Source organism: Sebastes umbrosus, chromosome 10, assembly GCF_015220745.1.
Source record: "Sebastes umbrosus isolate fSebUmb1 chromosome 10, fSebUmb1.pri, whole genome shotgun sequence".
NCBI lineage: Eukaryota > Metazoa > Chordata > Actinopteri > Perciformes > Sebastidae > Sebastes > Sebastes umbrosus.
Window position 1 is genome coordinate 9,265,676 of NC_051278.1, and position 18,607 is coordinate 9,284,282.

An 18,607-nucleotide genomic window follows, 5' to 3' on the forward strand; every position below is an offset into this window, starting at 1 on the left:
ACAGCTATATAATGTATCTTTAAACAGTAAATTAATTGTTAAATACTGTGAAATTAATTTTTAAAAAACAGTTCAAACTGTATTTTTCGTCTATTCATCTAGGCAAAAAATAATGTTTATTAAAATGTATGTTAAAAAATACAACCTAAATAGTGCATTAAAACAAATCAGTAAGATAATGTAAAAGAAAGGTGAAAAACAGCTATATAATGTATCTTTAAACAGCAAATTAACTGTAAAATACTGTGAAATGAATTAAAAAAAAACAGTTCAAACTGTATTTTTCATTAACAGTACAAAGCTGTAAATTTCTTTACTGTTATTTTACTGGGAAATTCTTAACAGTGTAAGAATCAGTGAAGACCATGATTTGGTTTAGAAACTGACATTTTATACAGTTAAAATTAGATTATGCCACATTTTTATGAACCTTCAGGAGACCCTTCATACACTGTGCTGTAAACCAGTTGAGTCCAGGTCAACCAGTATCACTGTGACTTCATGGTGGATTGTAAAAGCAGCTCTTACATCTCCATTTGTGTTTCAGCACCATGGTCAGCTCACTGAACAGCAGCATGTACTGAGAGGACCAGAGCCAGGAGCATGTTGGGATAGAATAGGCATTAAGAAAAAAAAGACAACCCTGGCTAAGCCCAAACTCTTCATCATCATCATCATCATCATCATCATCATCATCTAACATGCCCAAACCAACAAACAATTACAGCAGGCACGCAACAACGCATACTTGCTTGACTTGCTCAACAGCTCTTACCCAAGGGAGGTTCCTATTTTGGGCAGCAATATTCTGGGAGAGAGCCAAATACTTAACACGCACAACTACTACTGTTTCACTTTTAGACATCTCACTTTTCAAGAGGGCATTGAACAGTTCCCTTCCACAAAGGCAAAGAAGACGGAAATGTCCACTCACTGCATTTGCTAAAATAAATGATAGACAGAAAAAAACCACATGGCCAGTTTACTGGTAACACAGAGGGTCATGCCAGGTCGACCATGCTGGAAATACTCGATATAACAAGGCCTAAGGGTTGTAATTAGGTGTCTGGCATGTTTCCCGTCTCTATTTCCTGGTTGGAAGAGTTTGATGACTCTTGCTGTTACCTGCAGTCACATGTTACCAGACTTTCTTGTTTTTTGTTTAGCTTCAGTCTATGCTTTGATTTAGAGCATGTGTATTGGATTGGCTGCACCAAGCAACCCAAAATAAAACGGAAATTAGGCAATTTTGACTTTATAATAAAAAAAATAAGTAATTTTAAAACTTAAAAAAACAGTGCCGTGTAAATGGAGAAAGAAAGCACACTACTAGCCTACTACTACTATGACTAATAATAACAATAATAATAACAACAACAACAACAACAACAACAACAATAATAACTTCCTTAACTAAGAACAACATTAATTTTTAAAACTTAGACAAACAGGGCTGTGTAAAAGGAGTAAGAAAGCACACTACTAGCCCCCTACTACTATTATGACTAAAAATGATAATGTTGATGATAACAACAACAAGAATAATAATAATAACAACAACAACAACAACAACAACAACATCAACAATACTACTACTACTACTACTAATAATAATAATAATAATAATAATAATAATAATAATAATAATAATAACTTCCTTATAAGAACAACATTCCTTTTTAAAACTTAAAAAACACTGCTGTATAAATGGAGTAAGTAAGCAGGCTACTAGCCTACTACTACTACTATGACTAATAATAATAATAGTAATAATAATAATAATAATAATTGTAAAATAGGCGTTGGTGTAATGGATACCAAACTTGTGACCTTAGTGATGCTGAGTGAATGAACCCTTAGATGATGGTTCTATGAATGTCATTTACAATCTCCACAGGTTGTCCGGTAAGAACATGAATATGATGACGATGTATCAATTAGTCCAGGTCACACACACACTCTCTTTGAGATACCACTCATTTATTGATTGAAGATGGTTTTTAAATCCTTTTGTGAATAGTGTGGATAGTGAGGATAGTGGTTACTAAATACAGAAATAAAATAGAAAACATGGGCAGGTATTAGTAACATGAAGTAATAATAAACAAACAGTATTGTATGAAATACAATGTAAGCTAAACAGTTTAAACAGGAATAAAAGGAAGAGAACGCAGCCTTCTGAACTTTAAGGGAGCGTCAACAAATAGCAGACTCAGGCTCTCAGGCAGTACAATGAGCAGAGTGCACACAGAGGGGGATATGAGTAATTGTGCGACGGTCCCTTAATGACGGCCGCATATGCCCGTTCACTGCGCTGTTCTAACTTAAATGATGTTGACACAGAAACACACAACTTATCATTCAAACTCTTATAGACAAACGAGTATGAGTATTATAACATGATACAGGTGACTTTAGAATTATTATAACGATGCAGTTACTAAACAATAGACAACTATAACAAATACTCACTTTCTCATGGACGCACAGGAAAAGACCATATCAATAATAAATAGAAAAGAGTCCAGAAAGGTGCAACACTGATACTGAGCTGAGTTGGAGGAAAATGAGGCTTGCGATCTGCGCAGAAGGTGATTGGAATAACAGCACTCTCTGATCATGTGAAGACCATGCGCCAAGCCACAGGCTATTGGTCCGTGCATGTGATCAATGCATGGGCTGGTGAGGGGATGCTTTTGGTTAAACTGCTGCACCTTCTGAACAATAATTATAATAATAATAATAATTATAATAATAATAATAATAATAATAATAATAATAATAATAATAATAATAACAACAACAATGATAACTTCCTTAACTAAGAACAACATAAATTTAAAAAAAAACAAAAAAAACAGTGCTGTGTAAATGGAGTAAGAAAGCACACTACTAGCCTACTACTACTACTACTACTACTACTATGACTAATAAAAGCCTCTATATTAAACATAAAATTTGGCTGGGGAAGGTTTTTTTATTTATTTTATTGTTTTACAAATATATCATGAATACCTTCTCTTTAATCTAATTTTCATTTTATAAGACACAAAAAAATATAATGTAGCCTGCTGCATGTTAATTGTATCTTATTTTGGAAGTGTGATTGTCACATCCTGGAAGTGACGTAGCTTTCTGTGGCCTTAACGACCGTCGGTGTTATTTAGACCTTAGACAGAAGCACCTCTGTTGTTTACCTTCCTGTATTCACGGTATGATTTGTGTAATCAGTGCTTTCGTGTCGTTTTAAATTAATGATCTGAATATCTCGTAAGACAGATAACGTTATTATCCCGTTAAACTGCAAGAAAACAGCTCAATCTGCAGGGTAAGTACTGCTGTCATGGTAGTCCTGATACAATGCAACAGCATTACGACAGTCTATAACTGTTCTGCTTGTATCTCTCTGCAGCTCACCAAGCGCCTCTCGTTTAATATATTTACTAATGTATATGTATCATTTAACTGCGTTAGACACCTGTTTTAATATATTTTTATTATATTATATATTATTATAATATTTTTTATTTGTTTAGTTTCATCCCATAGGGACATGTGTCAAACTACTACAGGGTAAAGTTTAATTATAAAAGGGTAAGCCAATAAATAATTTGAGATAATGCATTTTCAAAATAATTAACTTCTAACTATGTTATTTTATAGTAAGTCAAAGAAGATTAGTTTGAAATGGTGTTGTATACCATCCAATCGGTTTATCTGAGACCAAAGGTTTGATATAAAGTGAGAAGTTTATGGCTTTACTGGGCTGATGATGCAACAACAATCTTTTTATTTACTGCACAATCTGGTGAAGCAATCCACACGACAGCTATTGTCATTTTTTTAATATTGTCATAAATGAGACAGAGAAAAATCAATGAGGGCTGTTTCTTTGGATATTACCAGTTATTTGGAAGAGTTACAGTAGAGCAAAACAGAGGCAGTAATACAGGAAATAAAACTCACATCATGTTATAACTGTCCCTGATGTTACTGTACATGTAGCTTCTATAAAACTAGTGTTTACATCCTGTGTTGCATCTTATCGCTCCACGTTTCCTTCTCAGGTGATTGACATGATTCCAGTAGTGGTGGTCCATGGAGGGGCGGGTCATATCCCAAAGGAGCGGTCAGAAAAGTCCACTTCGGGGGTGTGCTCGGCAGCCCGAGCAGGGAACACCATCCTCCGGGGAGGCGGCAGCAGCATGGACGCTGTGGTGGAGGCCGTCACCGTGCTGGAGAATAACCCCTCCTTCAATGCAGGTAATGTAAAACCACACACACACACACACACACACACACACACACACTATAGTTGTGTCATCTGCAGCAATTCTGTGAACGTGGAAAGCAGGGGGTTCGTTTCTCAGTGGATTTGTCTTCTATGAAGGTTAAAAAACTAATTTAGCCCCCATGCACCTCGCAAAAATGCCGGCTAACTTTGTGAGAGTCCTAAATCCAAAGCAGTGGGCAACCTCCGAGGTCTTAAATGGGAAGCCAATGAGGAAGTGACTTAAACTTGCATTCTCTCTAATAGCCAGCAGGGGAAAACTCCTCTGGTTGCAAAAAGAAGTCTGATTGTATAGAAGTCTATGAGAAAATGAGCCTACTTCTCACTTGATTTATTACCTCAGTAAACATTGTAAGCATGAGTTTATGGTCTCAATCGCTAGTTTCAAGTCTTCTTCAATACAGCATGATGTTCATTTAGTAAATTATGGTCCCATTTAGAGTCAAATAGACCATTAAGCAGGGGATGCTTTAGGGCGGGCCTGAACTTTAACCCTTTCACAGTGTGTTTTCAGTTCCTAAAAGTTAATTGTAACATTTAATTTCTCAAGGTTTGGTTGTACTTGTACTCCATCCCCTCGTGTCACTTCTGGTTGCAAAAAAACAACATTGTGAGAGCCAAAAACCAAAATGGGACGGCCAAAATGCAGAACTCAAGGCTTCAAAAAGGTAGTTCAGTGAAACCAACGTTTGTAGTGACATTATCTTTTCAATGGTTTTGCCTACAATGCTGAACAATACATCGTTTCTGGGACTTTTTGGGTGAAGGAATTCCTAATTGATGTCGTTTTGAGGACTTAACCTGTTTTTTACCTTCAAACTCGCCATAGAGCCTTGATATTAGGCTCTAATGAAAGCTCTGGAAGTACAAAGTAATAATACAAGTAATACAACTAACACTATCCGTGCCAGAATCAGCTTATTTTAAATGCTGCTGGCTCATGATAGTCTGATTGTATGCTGTGGGTTTGTGCATGTTGATTCATGTGATTACTTGTTACTTTTAGACAGGCATTAACGTGCAAAGTGTTGATAATGTACTGTTTGCTTTATTCAAGGAGTGGATGATGGTGTAGGCCTACATGTCATATTTGGTTTTGTCCATGATGAATCTTTGAACACACATAACATGACTGCACAACCAAAATAACTTATTACTCTTGGTATTTTAGGCATCATGTTTGTGCTCCTAAATTAAATAAAAATGTAGTGGACTCAGTGGACTCTACTATAACATGGGTGGCTTGTTCATGGCCATGAGTTGCGTTCTGAGGTGTGTTATTTGTATTAGGTGGTCTCTAAAGGTCGCTAAGGGCGTTTTCACAAGCCTTGGTTAGTCCGGGTCAGAGTGAAATTGATACTTTTTTTTTCAAATAATAAAAATAATTAGCTGAGGAGCGTGTACGAAGGAGCTAATTTATTTATTTTTCATCTCTATCTCAACGAATGGCCACACAGGCAGCCTGCTTTTTGGTTCGCTTGGAAACGGTCCGAGACAACCTCTCACAAACGGTCTCGGACCAGTTGTTTTGGTCCACACCAGAGTATGATTACTGCGTTCACAAATGCTCAAACGAACCACACCAGAGTTTGATTAAAACAGACTAAATGTTGGCCACCATCAGGCAAAACTTTACGCCTATAACTAAAAAATAAATATCTAAATCAAATGGCTAGATTGCTGTGAAATATATGAATCATGTCCCCAAAAAGAACTCCAGAGTGAACTCTTTTTATTCTTACTGCATGAGCTGTCCTGTAGCTCCACCCATAGGCCAAATGTCACCTCTGTACACAATAGATTCTTTGTCCCCAGAGGCACGACTCTATCAGATCACTTCTTAAATCCTGTTTCAGGATGTGGGTCAGTGCTGAATGTCAAAGGAGAGGTGGAGATGGATGCCATGGTGATGGACGGGAAAACACTGGCTAGTGGTGCCGTGTCTGCTGTACGAAACATAGCCAACCCAACCAAGCTAGCAAGACTGGTTATGGACAAGGTACGTACATTTAAATATGGGATGGTCAAGGCATAAAACTGGGAATTAGGACACACTCGGTGCTTTCCTGTTACAAATAGATTCAGTAATAGTCTATAAATGTGAACTTTGATCTCCGTTTCAGACGAGTCATGCGTTTCTGACAGCAGAGGGGGCCAGTCAGTTCGCCCGGTCTATGGGTGTCCCCGAGGTGCCCCTAGAGTCCCTCATCACCGAGTACTCCCGCATGCGCTGGAAAAAGAACCTGGCACCTGAGGCTAACCATGTGGAGTGCCAAATGTGAGTCGAAACATTTTTTGACTTGACTCAGAAACACACGGTAAAAACATGTCAGAGCATATCAAGACGTTCATAGAAGCTCACTCCTGCTGCATAATCTGTTGATCCATACTGTGTCACACTGTGTGCAAAGCAATCAATCCTTTAACTGTCGCATCAGATCAGCTGACCAATCACTAAACAGATTGTGATTGATGGGGTGTTGGCGTCCGGTAAAAAAACTATCTCATAAGATACACCGGGGATTCCTTGCTCCAAACTCCTCTTGAAGCCTCCTCTCTCTTTGTCTCCTCAGAGACACATTTAAGCGACTGGAACATCTCAGCGATGGCAGGTTTCCCATTTCGTGACGGGAGGAAGCATAATTAGCTGAATGAAAAAGCCCCCACAGATTCTCCTGGACGTAACTAAATACACTATTGTATTGCCTCCTCATATCGCCTGAAGTAGAGAAGAAAAGATTTATTGGAAAGTCAGGAGTTTTTGGAACATACTGAGCACACGAATGGCAGTTTGGATTATGCAGCAGTAGTCGTAGTTTGAGAAGCTTCTTTGGATGTTTGCACAGGTTTTTTTTGCTTTGACTCTGGGTCATCTTTGGAATTCATTGTTATTGCTGTAACTCCCTCTCAAGCTACAAACTTTTCAGAGCTGTTTTTTAAGCCTACAAGCAGTGAGGACCTGATACTCAAAAGAAAGGTGTTCCTTAAAGGACGTTCTGTTCTGTTTGTTTCAAATGGAAACGCCCACTCAGCCGTTGCAAAAAGCAGTGACACAGGTTACCAAAGTAAGCTTATCAAAGCTAATCAATAAGATTATGAATAATGTGAATGCTAGCACTAGCTGAGTCAATGTCAGCTTGGAAATAACAAAATAATAAAGGTTTGAAGTGGGGTTGTCTGTGTTCTGCGAGGTAGAATTACAATTTTGTGAATGTAACCTGGTGGCTTTAAAGAGAGTGATAAAACGGCTTCAGTTCTCCGTCGGAAAGGGCTGTCTAACAGCGAGGTAAAGCGGCTTTGGACGGGAGCAACAGAAAAACGTATTTAAGCCACCTAAAAAAAACAATATCAGTTTAAGTGTACGCTTAATTTAGAATATTTCACCATTTGAACTTGCCATCAGACAGCCTTTTCCGACGGGGAACTGAAGCCGCTATATCACTGTCTTCAAAGCCACCAGACTACATCACAAAACCAATAATTTTACCTCGTGTAACACAGGAGTTGCTGGTCTACCGCTGCATCGATCAGTTCGTTTGTTTGTGTAATTGTGTGACTTTCAGATCCAAACTAGCTTAGCGTCCACACAGCATACATTGCTTATCTTCCATCCCGGTACTCCTGTCTGCTTCTCCAAACTCGGAGCATGCCGCCATCTAAGTTACTGCATGTAACATTAATACATTGACCATAAGGATGTATAAATACAGTACATTTAGCAGCGTCATCATGCAAAAACCTACGTCACATCACGTGGGAAAAAGTTTTTTAGAAGGGCCTGATGGGAAAATAACATTTTGACGCTACAGAATAAATACTTTTTTAACCTGGGTTTAGCTAGTTATAACCTGGTTACCAGGTTACCGTATAAAACTGAGTAGTAATTCAAACCTAATTCTGCTCTTCCTGTATGTGTTGTTGTGTAGGGGGAAGATGGGAACGGTTGGAGCAGTGGCGGTCGACAGCGAGGGCAACATAGCCTGTGCGACCTCCACCGGTGGGATGCTGAACAAGATGGAGGGACGGGTGGGCGACACACCCTGCGTAGGTCAGTCCTCCTCACACATAGAGTTTGGAATTTAATGCCTTTGAGAGGCAGTGAGAAAGAACAGCTGACATCGTAGTCTGACAAAAACAATAGGAAGGCGTTGTTTGTCGACCTTTGACCAGAAGAAGTTGGACGTGTGGTTGGTTAGTAAACAAAGCCTGCTTGGTTAATAGTTGGCTACGAGCTCTGTTACAACAAAGCTGACACATACTGCAGGGAGCAACTTTTGATTCTTATGAAGAAAGAAATGAAATGCATGTTCCCTTTGAATCTCCCAGTGTAATACTGACCAATTCATCTAAATCGTGTCAGCGCCACAGCACTGACTGGCTCGTACTAACTACCTAATGTTGCCAGAATCCAAAGTGTCATTTGAGAAGATGAGTAAACACTGGTGTGAAAGAGTCTGAGAGTCTTGGCTGCTTCAGGCCTGTCTAATCTGTCACTATCAGTAAATGAGTGATTAGACTTAGACACGGTTCAATGTCCAAGTTACAGACTCACTCTGAAGGCGTCAAATTTAAAGCAACTGCAAGGAACTTTCATTTTGTGTTGATTTTGGCGCCCCCTTGTGGACAAAAGCGGCAGCGTTTCCATGAGTACCACCGTTTGTGTTGAAAAGATTTGAATTTGGCTGGCATGTACGTTTGTTTTGGAAGCGAGTGAAAGAAATACACTTAAAGAAACTCATTTTTTTATACTATTTTTCTTATTTATACTCAGCTGTTTGCAAGATGCATAGTGATTGTAATGTATCTATTTGTGGCTATGTAAGATTAACACCTGTAATACAATGACTTTCGTCACCAACGTTAATTCAAATATTGATGTAAAACCCCGCATCACAATTTATTTCATAAATAAAATAGACATATTATTATTCTAGGAGGAAGAGAGACAATATCAATATTGGTTTTGAATCCTTTCAAACCCCGTAATTCTCTCCATCTGGTGAATGAGCAGCCAAGGTTGACTCTTGTTTTCGCCCGTACTCTGTCACCGTCCCTTTTAGCTTTTTCTTGTTCTTCAGTCAGTTCTTTTCTTTTTCTCTTTGCCACAACCACAAAATATAACGTCAAAAATAAAATTCCTCGAATGAAAAATCTCCTTCTGCTTCCTTTTAACTGGTTATCGTATTACTCATGTAAACATAGGCTCTTCCAGTCTGTGTGCCGTAAATGACAGGCACTAAGAATAACTATATAGAAATAAATTTATATAAAATAGCCAATCTTCTCGCTGATGGTCTTGTTTACTTATGTAGGTCATATAGAGGCATCAGTATTAATAACCAGTTAAAAACTCCTTGTAGTAACTTTAACAACAAAGACTATCTGCTATAAGATGCATCATTTATCTGATGAAAAGCACAAACACTGAAACAGAAACATTTAAATCACAGGAAAGTTAAACAGTCATTGGTTATTAGTCTGTTAGTCTCAGTCTGTACAGACTGGATCCTCTACAGCTGTTAATGTCTGAACCTTTTAATGAATCACCTCTTTTCTGTTGTGTAAACCTACACTTCACAATCCTAACCAGAGTAGCAAAGGTTTCATTTTCTGACATGTTTAAAGGAAAACAAACTGTTGGAAAAAAACAAAGCTTCAAAATTAACAGTCTATTATTTTCTCCTATTTACCACAGTATGTGTTCATTTCTAGCTCACTGTATTGTCACACCCACCTGAGAGTCACACGTTGCGATGATACTACAAATAAAAAACTTTGCACCTAAAAAAATGAATGAATTTAGAACTAAATCATGTTGTCACTGCAGGGTGTGGAGGTTTCGCTGACAACCAGGTGGGAGCCGTGTCGACGACAGGCCACGGAGAAGCCATCATGAAGGTCACTCTGTCCAGACTCATCCTGTTCCACATGGAGCAAGGTAACACACATACACATACATACATACAGTATTCTGGATATGGAAGAGTAGTTCAGTTACTCTTGGTAATACACCGAAAGTTAGTGCACCGAACAAAGTGATGTATAACCCGTATTGTTTCTTCTCTCCTTTGATCTCAGGTCAGTCAGCGGAGGCTGCCAGTGATCTAGGCCTGGCCTACATGAAGTCCAGAGTGGAAGGTCTGGGTGGGGTGGTGACTGTGGACCCTCAGGGTCGCTGGGCCGCTCGCTTCTCCAGCCGGCAGATGGCCTGGGCTGCAGCTCAGAAAGACACCCTGCACTATGGCCTGTACACTGGAGAACACATCACCCAGAGCATCGATGACCCACTCTGACAGGAAATACTACACCTATAGGTTTCATATTTTTAGACTAACATTTCTTTTTTAATTAAAATTGGTGAAAATATTGTTAATATAGCCTATACTTTAGGTGATATAAAACATGAACATGAAGAGAATTTTTTTATTTTAAAACACTGCAATCAAGTGGAAGTTATGAGGTCCATTTATAATTTCCCCCAAAACTATTTAACTAATTAAAACTTTTAATTATTCTGTTTGTTGAAATTTCATCCATCATTACAGAGTAGTGAAATTACCATATTTTATTACAACATTGCTAAAAATCTTAGCCCAATTTTCCTTTATATCTACGGATGTATTGACCTGATCTGTGCAGAATTAAGTTGGCACACAGATCACATGTAGTAGATGATTTAGTACATTTCACCTTTGCATCTTAGATTTTTATACTTCAGAAAAATATAGAATTTCTACTAATTAAAAAAGAAAATTTATAGGAAATTGATCATGCACAAGCTTTTTTTTCCTTTGTAGCAGAAAGTATTTTAAAATCAAATTAAATACAAATATTTTTGTGTGTGAGATTTTCAAATGACTTAATGACAAAAAATAAGCTTCCTATAATTAAAGAGTTCGAGTTGTAGATGAAAAATCTAAACTGTGTGTTTCTCATCTGATCATGTATCCATTTTGTGCAATGAAATACTTCTAAAAGTAAAATTAAGATTTCTCTGTATATTACTGTAACTTAAATGTAAAAGGCAAAACGCTGCCATCACTGCAACGTTTGAACCAGAGCTGGTATTTGTGAATCAGTAATCAGGTGATGACTGTCAGTGTTGAGGCTTTGTGTTAGGAAAACATTGATTCCTGACAATAAACGCCTCTAATCCCGGAGCATTGTGAGTTTCATGCTTCATTTACCCATAAAGTCTGTGTGTAGAGGTGCACTGAGGTGTTAGACTGTGACTGGATGTGTTTCCCTTTTGGATCCACTAGATGGTGCTGTTGAAGTAGAAGTCAACACTGAAGTGCACCACACAAGTTTGATGACTCCTCTTGAAGAAAATATCTTTATTATCTCAAGCCCTGAGCTGTTTTATTTAGTTATTTTGCTTTATATTAAAACAGAGGAGCAAAAACGTGTGAACTTGATCAACATTTACAAAAACTGCCTTCGAAAAGGTCCTAATGTCTTGGGTGGGAATAGACATGAATCTCCTCCATCAGTCAGTTTTGCACATAGTCCTTCACAGCTTCAGCCTGCTGCCACAGCTGCATGTTTGACTGTTTTAGTCCCTGAGATTGTCTTTTCACTCAGGTGAGTCAGGTCGAAACAGTCACAATGACGTATATATACGCATTGTCATTTGACACTTTGTATCCAGAGGCAGCACAGTATGTGATCAGGTTCATCTTTGCAATGCAATATTATAAATAAGCTCATGTTGCTATTTATATTTTGTCCTTGAGCAAAAGCACAGCGAGCTTATACTGTTGAGAGACTTTAGGTTGATTCTGTTACAGCATCTCTTTGTTGAGACATAGTCTGGAGCTGTTGTAGCAGTATGTTTTGAGTGTCTCAGCATTACATAAAGACTTGTTTTCCTCTGCATGAATGATGCCTGCAATGTCCACATTTCGGCCATAGTCTTAATGATCCTCATATCAGTGAGATTTGATAAGAATGAAGGCCAATTCAGGAGGTAGATTTGTAAAACAGATGTCAAAGCAGAAAGCAAACAGTTTGACACTTAAAGGTATAATATGCTGGATTTCCCTTAAAAAAACAATGTAGCCTATAGACTCATGCAAATGTAATCCCTCTCCTCATGTTATGACTAGAAGTGTGTGGCGGTGTCTGTATCTGCAGAGATCCTGTCCTTTGCCTGTATTTTCTTCATATTCTACTGTGTTCAGGACATTTCTGGGCGTCATCCTTTGGGCTCTGGGTGTGCAGCCCCCACGCATGCGCAAGCAAGCATCCAAGAGGAAGCTACGAAACTAGTTGACACAGCCCATGGATGTATTAAGAGAACTGGATACAGCGTTGGAGGCGGGCCACTACGATAATCTGTTTCAAAGCCCGGCGCTCTTCCTGAGGGCTTGACACAGCGCCAAAAAAAACTCAAATATAGTAGGGTGACCAGATAGTTGGACAATGTGGAACACGTTACCAATGCTAAGAGGTAATCTAAAAAATGTATATAATGTCTCTAACTTAAAAAATAAACTAAAAGAAATAAACATTTCTGTTCTGCCCCTTAGCTCGTACTGTGTCGTTTGTACTTGGAACTTGGACAATACTGTTAAAAAAGGAGAGATTTTCACATTTTGTTCTACGACATAAAATACGTCAGTACATACCGAAGATTTTACGTGTCTTAAAAAAGGCGGTTGCTAAATAAGTGTCTAAAATGAGACCAGAGAGGATGTAGGGGACATTAAACGTCATCATGCTAAACACATCAAGCTTAGTGTTGGTGACGCTGAAGTCATGCAACCATGGTGAAGTTCATCTATTGGCTTTTTACTTCTACTCCTGGTTGGCCTATAAAAATACGTCATCGCTGCAGCACTCTATTGTTCTGTAGATATGAATCAGATTCACCCTGTTTGCTTCCTTATTGTAGTCATAGAGGGGAAATGCGCTTTAGAAGACAGAACTTGTTGCTGTCGAACCTGGTTGACCACTGAGATCACAATCATCCTGTTTTATAACATGATTTCTTCTCTGGCGTCCATAGTACTCCAACTGCTCAATAGAAATATGTGCTTTCTCATCTATTCTCCGCCACTTCTAACAGATCAGTGAAATCTGACCTCTCCTCCCCTTTCCTTTGTCTCTGCTCTGCCGTGTTTGCATTCTCATGTATACGAAACACACATTTGCTTAGACGTGCAAACACAAGGCTACCTCTCTAAACTCCCATGGAATCCTTCAGTAATAAACTGTATATACAGTACAAACTGCAGATCATCATCTCTATTGAGATTGTATTGTTACAGTAATGATCCTTCCACTGCTGCCGATCAGATGATTACTAATGCAGAGACTTTATTTATGAATGCAATAAATGTTTAACCCTGACCATTGTGTGTTGAAGTGCACTCGTGTGTTCAAGCCTGGCCTGTTTGTATTAACCTGCTAGATTGACTAGGTGGATTGTTTCAAGAAATATTAATATTAAAATACCCAAAACACGAATGTTCCATGACTTTTTTTATGCATCCGGGATTGCGATAGCCATGGCCGGAGGCATTATGTTTTCGGGTTGTCCGTCCATCCAACCCATTCTCGTAAATGCGATATTTCAGGAAAAACCTGGTGGGAATTTCTTCAAATTTGGCACAAACGTCCACTTCAACTCAAGGATGAACTGATTCGATTTCGGAGGTCAAAGGTCAAACGTCACTGTGACCTCACAATATCTCAAGAATTCGTATGCTAATTATGACAATTTCATTGTTACAGTGACAGCGCTAACATGCAAATGTTAAGCAGATACAGCGTTTACCATGTTTATCACCAGAGTTTAGCGTGGTGGCATGCTATCATTTGCTTATTAATGCTACACAAAGTATAGCTGAGAATGATGGAAATATCATTGCAGGTATTTGGTCATAAATGTAAGTATTGTCACAACAAGCTTTTAAGTAATGTATTGCACCAATACAAACATTTTGACATGATGAAGGCATCAGGGGATCACCAAAGTTATTACACTTCATTCCAAGGGCAACATAAATATCTCTACCAAATTACATCCCAATTCAACCATCAATTTTTCAGAATGTTTGTACACAATTTCACAGCAATCATTCAAATAGTTATTCAGATATTTCAATCTTGACAAAAGTGATGGATCAACTGACTGCAAGGCCGACCGACCAACATTACCACACCTCTAGCATGGCTAAAAAAAAGCTTGAATCCATGCCTGGAGGAATCAAAAACAACAAACATGGAAGTAGCTAGCTAGAACATGTTTAGGCTGCATGTATGTTACTCTATGTAACGTAGTTGTTCGTCATATGATGGTGTGACTGTTCTGATCTGATGTGATCCAACTGTATATCCTAAACTGTGAAAGGAATATCCTCTGTAGGTCACACATCCCTCCTCTGCTTTGAGTGTCAACTCTCTCTCCTAATCCCCACGTCCTTACGCTGCTTTGAGTGTAAACACTTATTCTTCAACCTGAGACATTTATCTGCATTCAGATCCTGATACCAGTAGGCTTCGGCTCCAGTTTGTACCCTAAACAAAGCAATAATGAGGGCAGTGGAAACAGCAAAACGGCACAAACGTGTACTGCCATTTCAGGTTTCAGGAATGAGGTGTGTGTTGTTGTTGTTGTTGTTCATAATATAGAGAATCTGTGAGAGAGCAGTTTGACTTTTCATCCTTCAGATTGAGGAGTGAAGTGAGGACATTTGGGTCGACTCTCTCCCTTCTTCAAGGGGCCAGTTCAGGGTGAGGATTTGTGCTCGCCCAGGGTTACCCAGACAGCACACAGCGTTCGGACAAAGGCTCTCCAGCCCTGAAGGCTCAAAGTGGGCCACGGCAAGTGTCACATGGGCCAACTGAGCCTTTGTTTACTTACATTAGATGCAACAGTTTATTCTAGACTACTTCATGGTGTCCAATATAATGTGTGGCTACATTATACCTCTTGCCATTATACCTCTACACCAGGTTATTTCCACACCAGTGTTATGTAACAACAGTATTACACAGCTTTATGACTCTGTTCTTTCTGGGTGGTCTGGTCCAACACAAAACTTTTCCTTGGATGTTGAGAGATATTAGATATACATTCATTTTTTTGTTGTTGTAAAAGTCAGTTATTATTGTCACTTTATTACATAGATAGTCTTAGCAGCAGACAGATGACTGTAATGGGGAGAGAGAGATGGGAAATGACGTGCAACAAAGGTCCTCGGCTGGATTTGAACCGGCGACGATGTGGTTTATGGTTCGCATCTTAAGCCATGCGTGCACACCCTTATTGGATATTTACCAGCCACGACAGCGACGCTGGTATTGTTTTCACCTTGTGTGTCTGTGTGTGTGTGTCATCGTGGCAAAACCTGGTCCTGGTGACACCTACTGTTTCGGAAACTACCACAGAAGATGTTTTGAGTACTTTGCCAGCTGTTTATATTTCTGTCTGTGGACAGATTTCGTGACCGTGATAGCGTCACAACCGTGCAAGATGCAGTCACGCAACTTTACAGGTGTGTAGCTGAGATCAAAATGAAGGTTTAGATGGAAGATGGGTGTGGTCCGGGTAAGGGGGCTGGAAGTAGGAAGTGGGGAATGGGCCACTTTACACCCCTTGCCCAATTTGGCGTCACGGCTGGTGTGATCCCATCGCAACAACCCAGATGGTGGTGTACAGTACAGTAGTATAACAGCGCCAGGATTTCTGTCATTACAGTTCACTGAAACTATCCATTGACAACTCTGAAGAATAAATTGCTTTCCATTTTCTTTCATGTGAATGTACAACACGTTCTCATTCCAACTCGTCACATACTGACGCTTTGTCAGAACCCTCGGCATCACTTTTCGGTCGCAGTAAACAGATTGTAAAATAAATAAAAACACTTGTTTAGGATTAGGCAACAAAACCACTCAGTTAGATTTTGGAAAAGACAATATGGTTGAGCTTAAAACTACTACATTTTTACAGTGAAAATGTGAAATCACGTTTTGAATACGGGATATGAACAAACAGCTGATTTCAACGTAAAAGAGAAACTTAACTCACGGGACACAAACAGCAGTGTCTTGGATGAAAGCCTTGTGTTGTTGGAATCATCCACCAACCCTCCCTTTATACGTCACCACAGCACTTTCCCTGAGTGTTTACTGTTGCCGCGGATGGGTTAACATTATAGTTAATGGAAAGCTCACTAGACGGTGCCTTGTGCGGCGGAATTGAACGCTGACGACAGTGACAAAGCGTCTCTATTTGACGCCCTGGGAATGAGAACGGGTTGGCATACATAAAGTCAAAATAAACCATTGCAGAGTGAAGCAAGAGCCTGACACAATGAGCCTGCATGAACACCACATACTTCAATACAAATTTAACTGAGGCTACACATTTAACACACATTTAAAAATTTCCTATAGCTTATGATGAACATTATTAGATTAAATTGAGATTCATGGTTCATGAACTGCTTTCATCATCTTATAGTTTGATTTATTTAAGGTCAGAGTTTTGGTTAGGGTTATGTTTAGGGGTTAAATGTGGCCCTTGGGAGTATAGCGAAACGTGTCCCCCTTTACATAACCAACACTACCAGCCGGAGAATGTCTGCACATAAAAGGAGACGTGCTGTTGAAACATTGTCAGCTGATCCGTGCGGAATGAAAAGGACATCAGCATACAGTTGACCTCCCCAACAGTCAGCAGTGTGGAGAGGTGGATGCAGCGTCTGCAAGGTGAGATTAGGCCTTGCTATACCCTTTCCTCACTGCTGGGTTGTGTTTGGGCCCGGTGGGAAAGACCAGTGTTTTATTTCTGTTTTGTACAAGTTTGTGTTTAAACTAAGGATTAAATGCTCAGATTTCTGTGTAGGGCTTTACTGTAAATGTTCAGAAATTATAAAATAGATATTACTTGTTTTGAGATATATGGTTACAGTATGAATTAGCTTTAAAAGAGGATTAAATTATGGAATAAATATAGTAGCTATATGGAAAGGTCTCATTAATATAAATATGTATTGTATGTCTGTGTATGTGAGTGTAGGTTATAGCCTCTGCAAGGTGAGATTTGGCCCTGCTGTCCTACAGCTTCCTGGCTGGGTCAAGTAAACACAGGAAGATAACATAGTACCGGAAGTGATGTTATTGCTTTCATAACAAAAGCATTCATTTCTTTTAAGCAATATTTTTATTGAATATTTCATATAAACATATATACATATGTACACATACAAACCGACTAACAATATTAATAATTAAATTATACAGTGAAATGTTTACTCAGAATGTCAAAGAAAGATAGACATGACATTTCACATATCTAACAAAGAAAACAAATAAAATAAAAGATAAGACAAAATAAATAAATACCTCAAAGAAGAAGAACAAAAAAACAAAAAAAACAAATTACTATTTCAACAACAGCACTCAGCACAAAAGCATTCATTTAATGTAAAAACGACGCCATGATATATTTAAAGCGCACAGTCGAATGATGGGTAAATATTCTAGATTTAAAAACATTTTATAGTAAATACTACAAACAGACTTAAAAACAGCTTTTTCCCAACTTCCATAAACCTCCTGAACTCTGACGTCTCCTCTGTCTGAGTTGAACACGTGCAATGTAAATGTGCAATAATACGTTGGTCACTCTTGTGTCACTTTTGCAATGTAAATACTGTAAATTATATGATGCTGTGCAATAATTATATAATTATCTGACGGACGCTTTGTGCAATAATCTGGCAAAACTTTCATCTCATCAATATACATATTGTATTTTTATATTTTATATTGTATTATCTTTTATATCTTTTTTTATATTTATATTGCACTATCTCTTTTTTTATTGTATTATCGTTTTTAGCACCTATGGGATTGTCACAATCTAATTTCGTTGTACTACACAATGACAATAAAGGGCTTGAATCTTGAATCTTGAATATATGAGTTTTGCTAATGCTGCTTTTATTGCGAAAGGAATCACCGGAAGTGGATTATTGTTGTGGCTAACGGTTCTAAGGTAACTTCACACCGGTCACTGAAGAAGGGGGCCGGACTACGTCCAGTTTTCTTCCTACAAAAACCTCCGGAGTTCACAACGGACAGTGCTAACTGGGACAGAAGAAAGTCGGCTTTAGAAAGTACAAGTTAAACTAAAGAAAAGCTATGAAATCATCCGGTTTCCTGAACTTTAAACAAGTGTTCGTCATCATCAAGTTCGCAGGGAAGTGGTCACGGTGAGTTAACTTACTCTTACGCCAAACTCCATTTAGAAATTAACGAAGTTTGCATTATCATCGCTTTTAGCACACTTACATACAT

The 18,607-nt window shown here is 38.6% G+C and overlaps 1 protein-coding gene across 1 annotated transcript; it reads left to right on the forward strand.

Annotated features, from left to right (window-relative positions):
* The first annotated feature begins 2,998 nt into the window (after positions 1-2,998).
* asrgl1 (asparaginase and isoaspartyl peptidase 1) lies at positions 2,999-11,452 on the forward strand. The gene is made up of 7 exons (XM_037783273.1): positions 2,999-3,328; positions 4,068-4,263; positions 6,148-6,290; positions 6,415-6,569; positions 8,218-8,339; positions 10,119-10,229; positions 10,370-11,452. The coding sequence occupies exons 2-7, from the start codon at positions 4,077-4,079 to the stop codon at positions 10,582-10,584; spliced, it is 933 nt and encodes a 310-aa protein (XP_037639201.1). The 5' UTR covers positions 2,999-3,328; positions 4,068-4,076; the 3' UTR covers positions 10,585-11,452.
* The last annotated feature ends 7,155 nt before the right edge of the window (positions 11,453-18,607 follow it).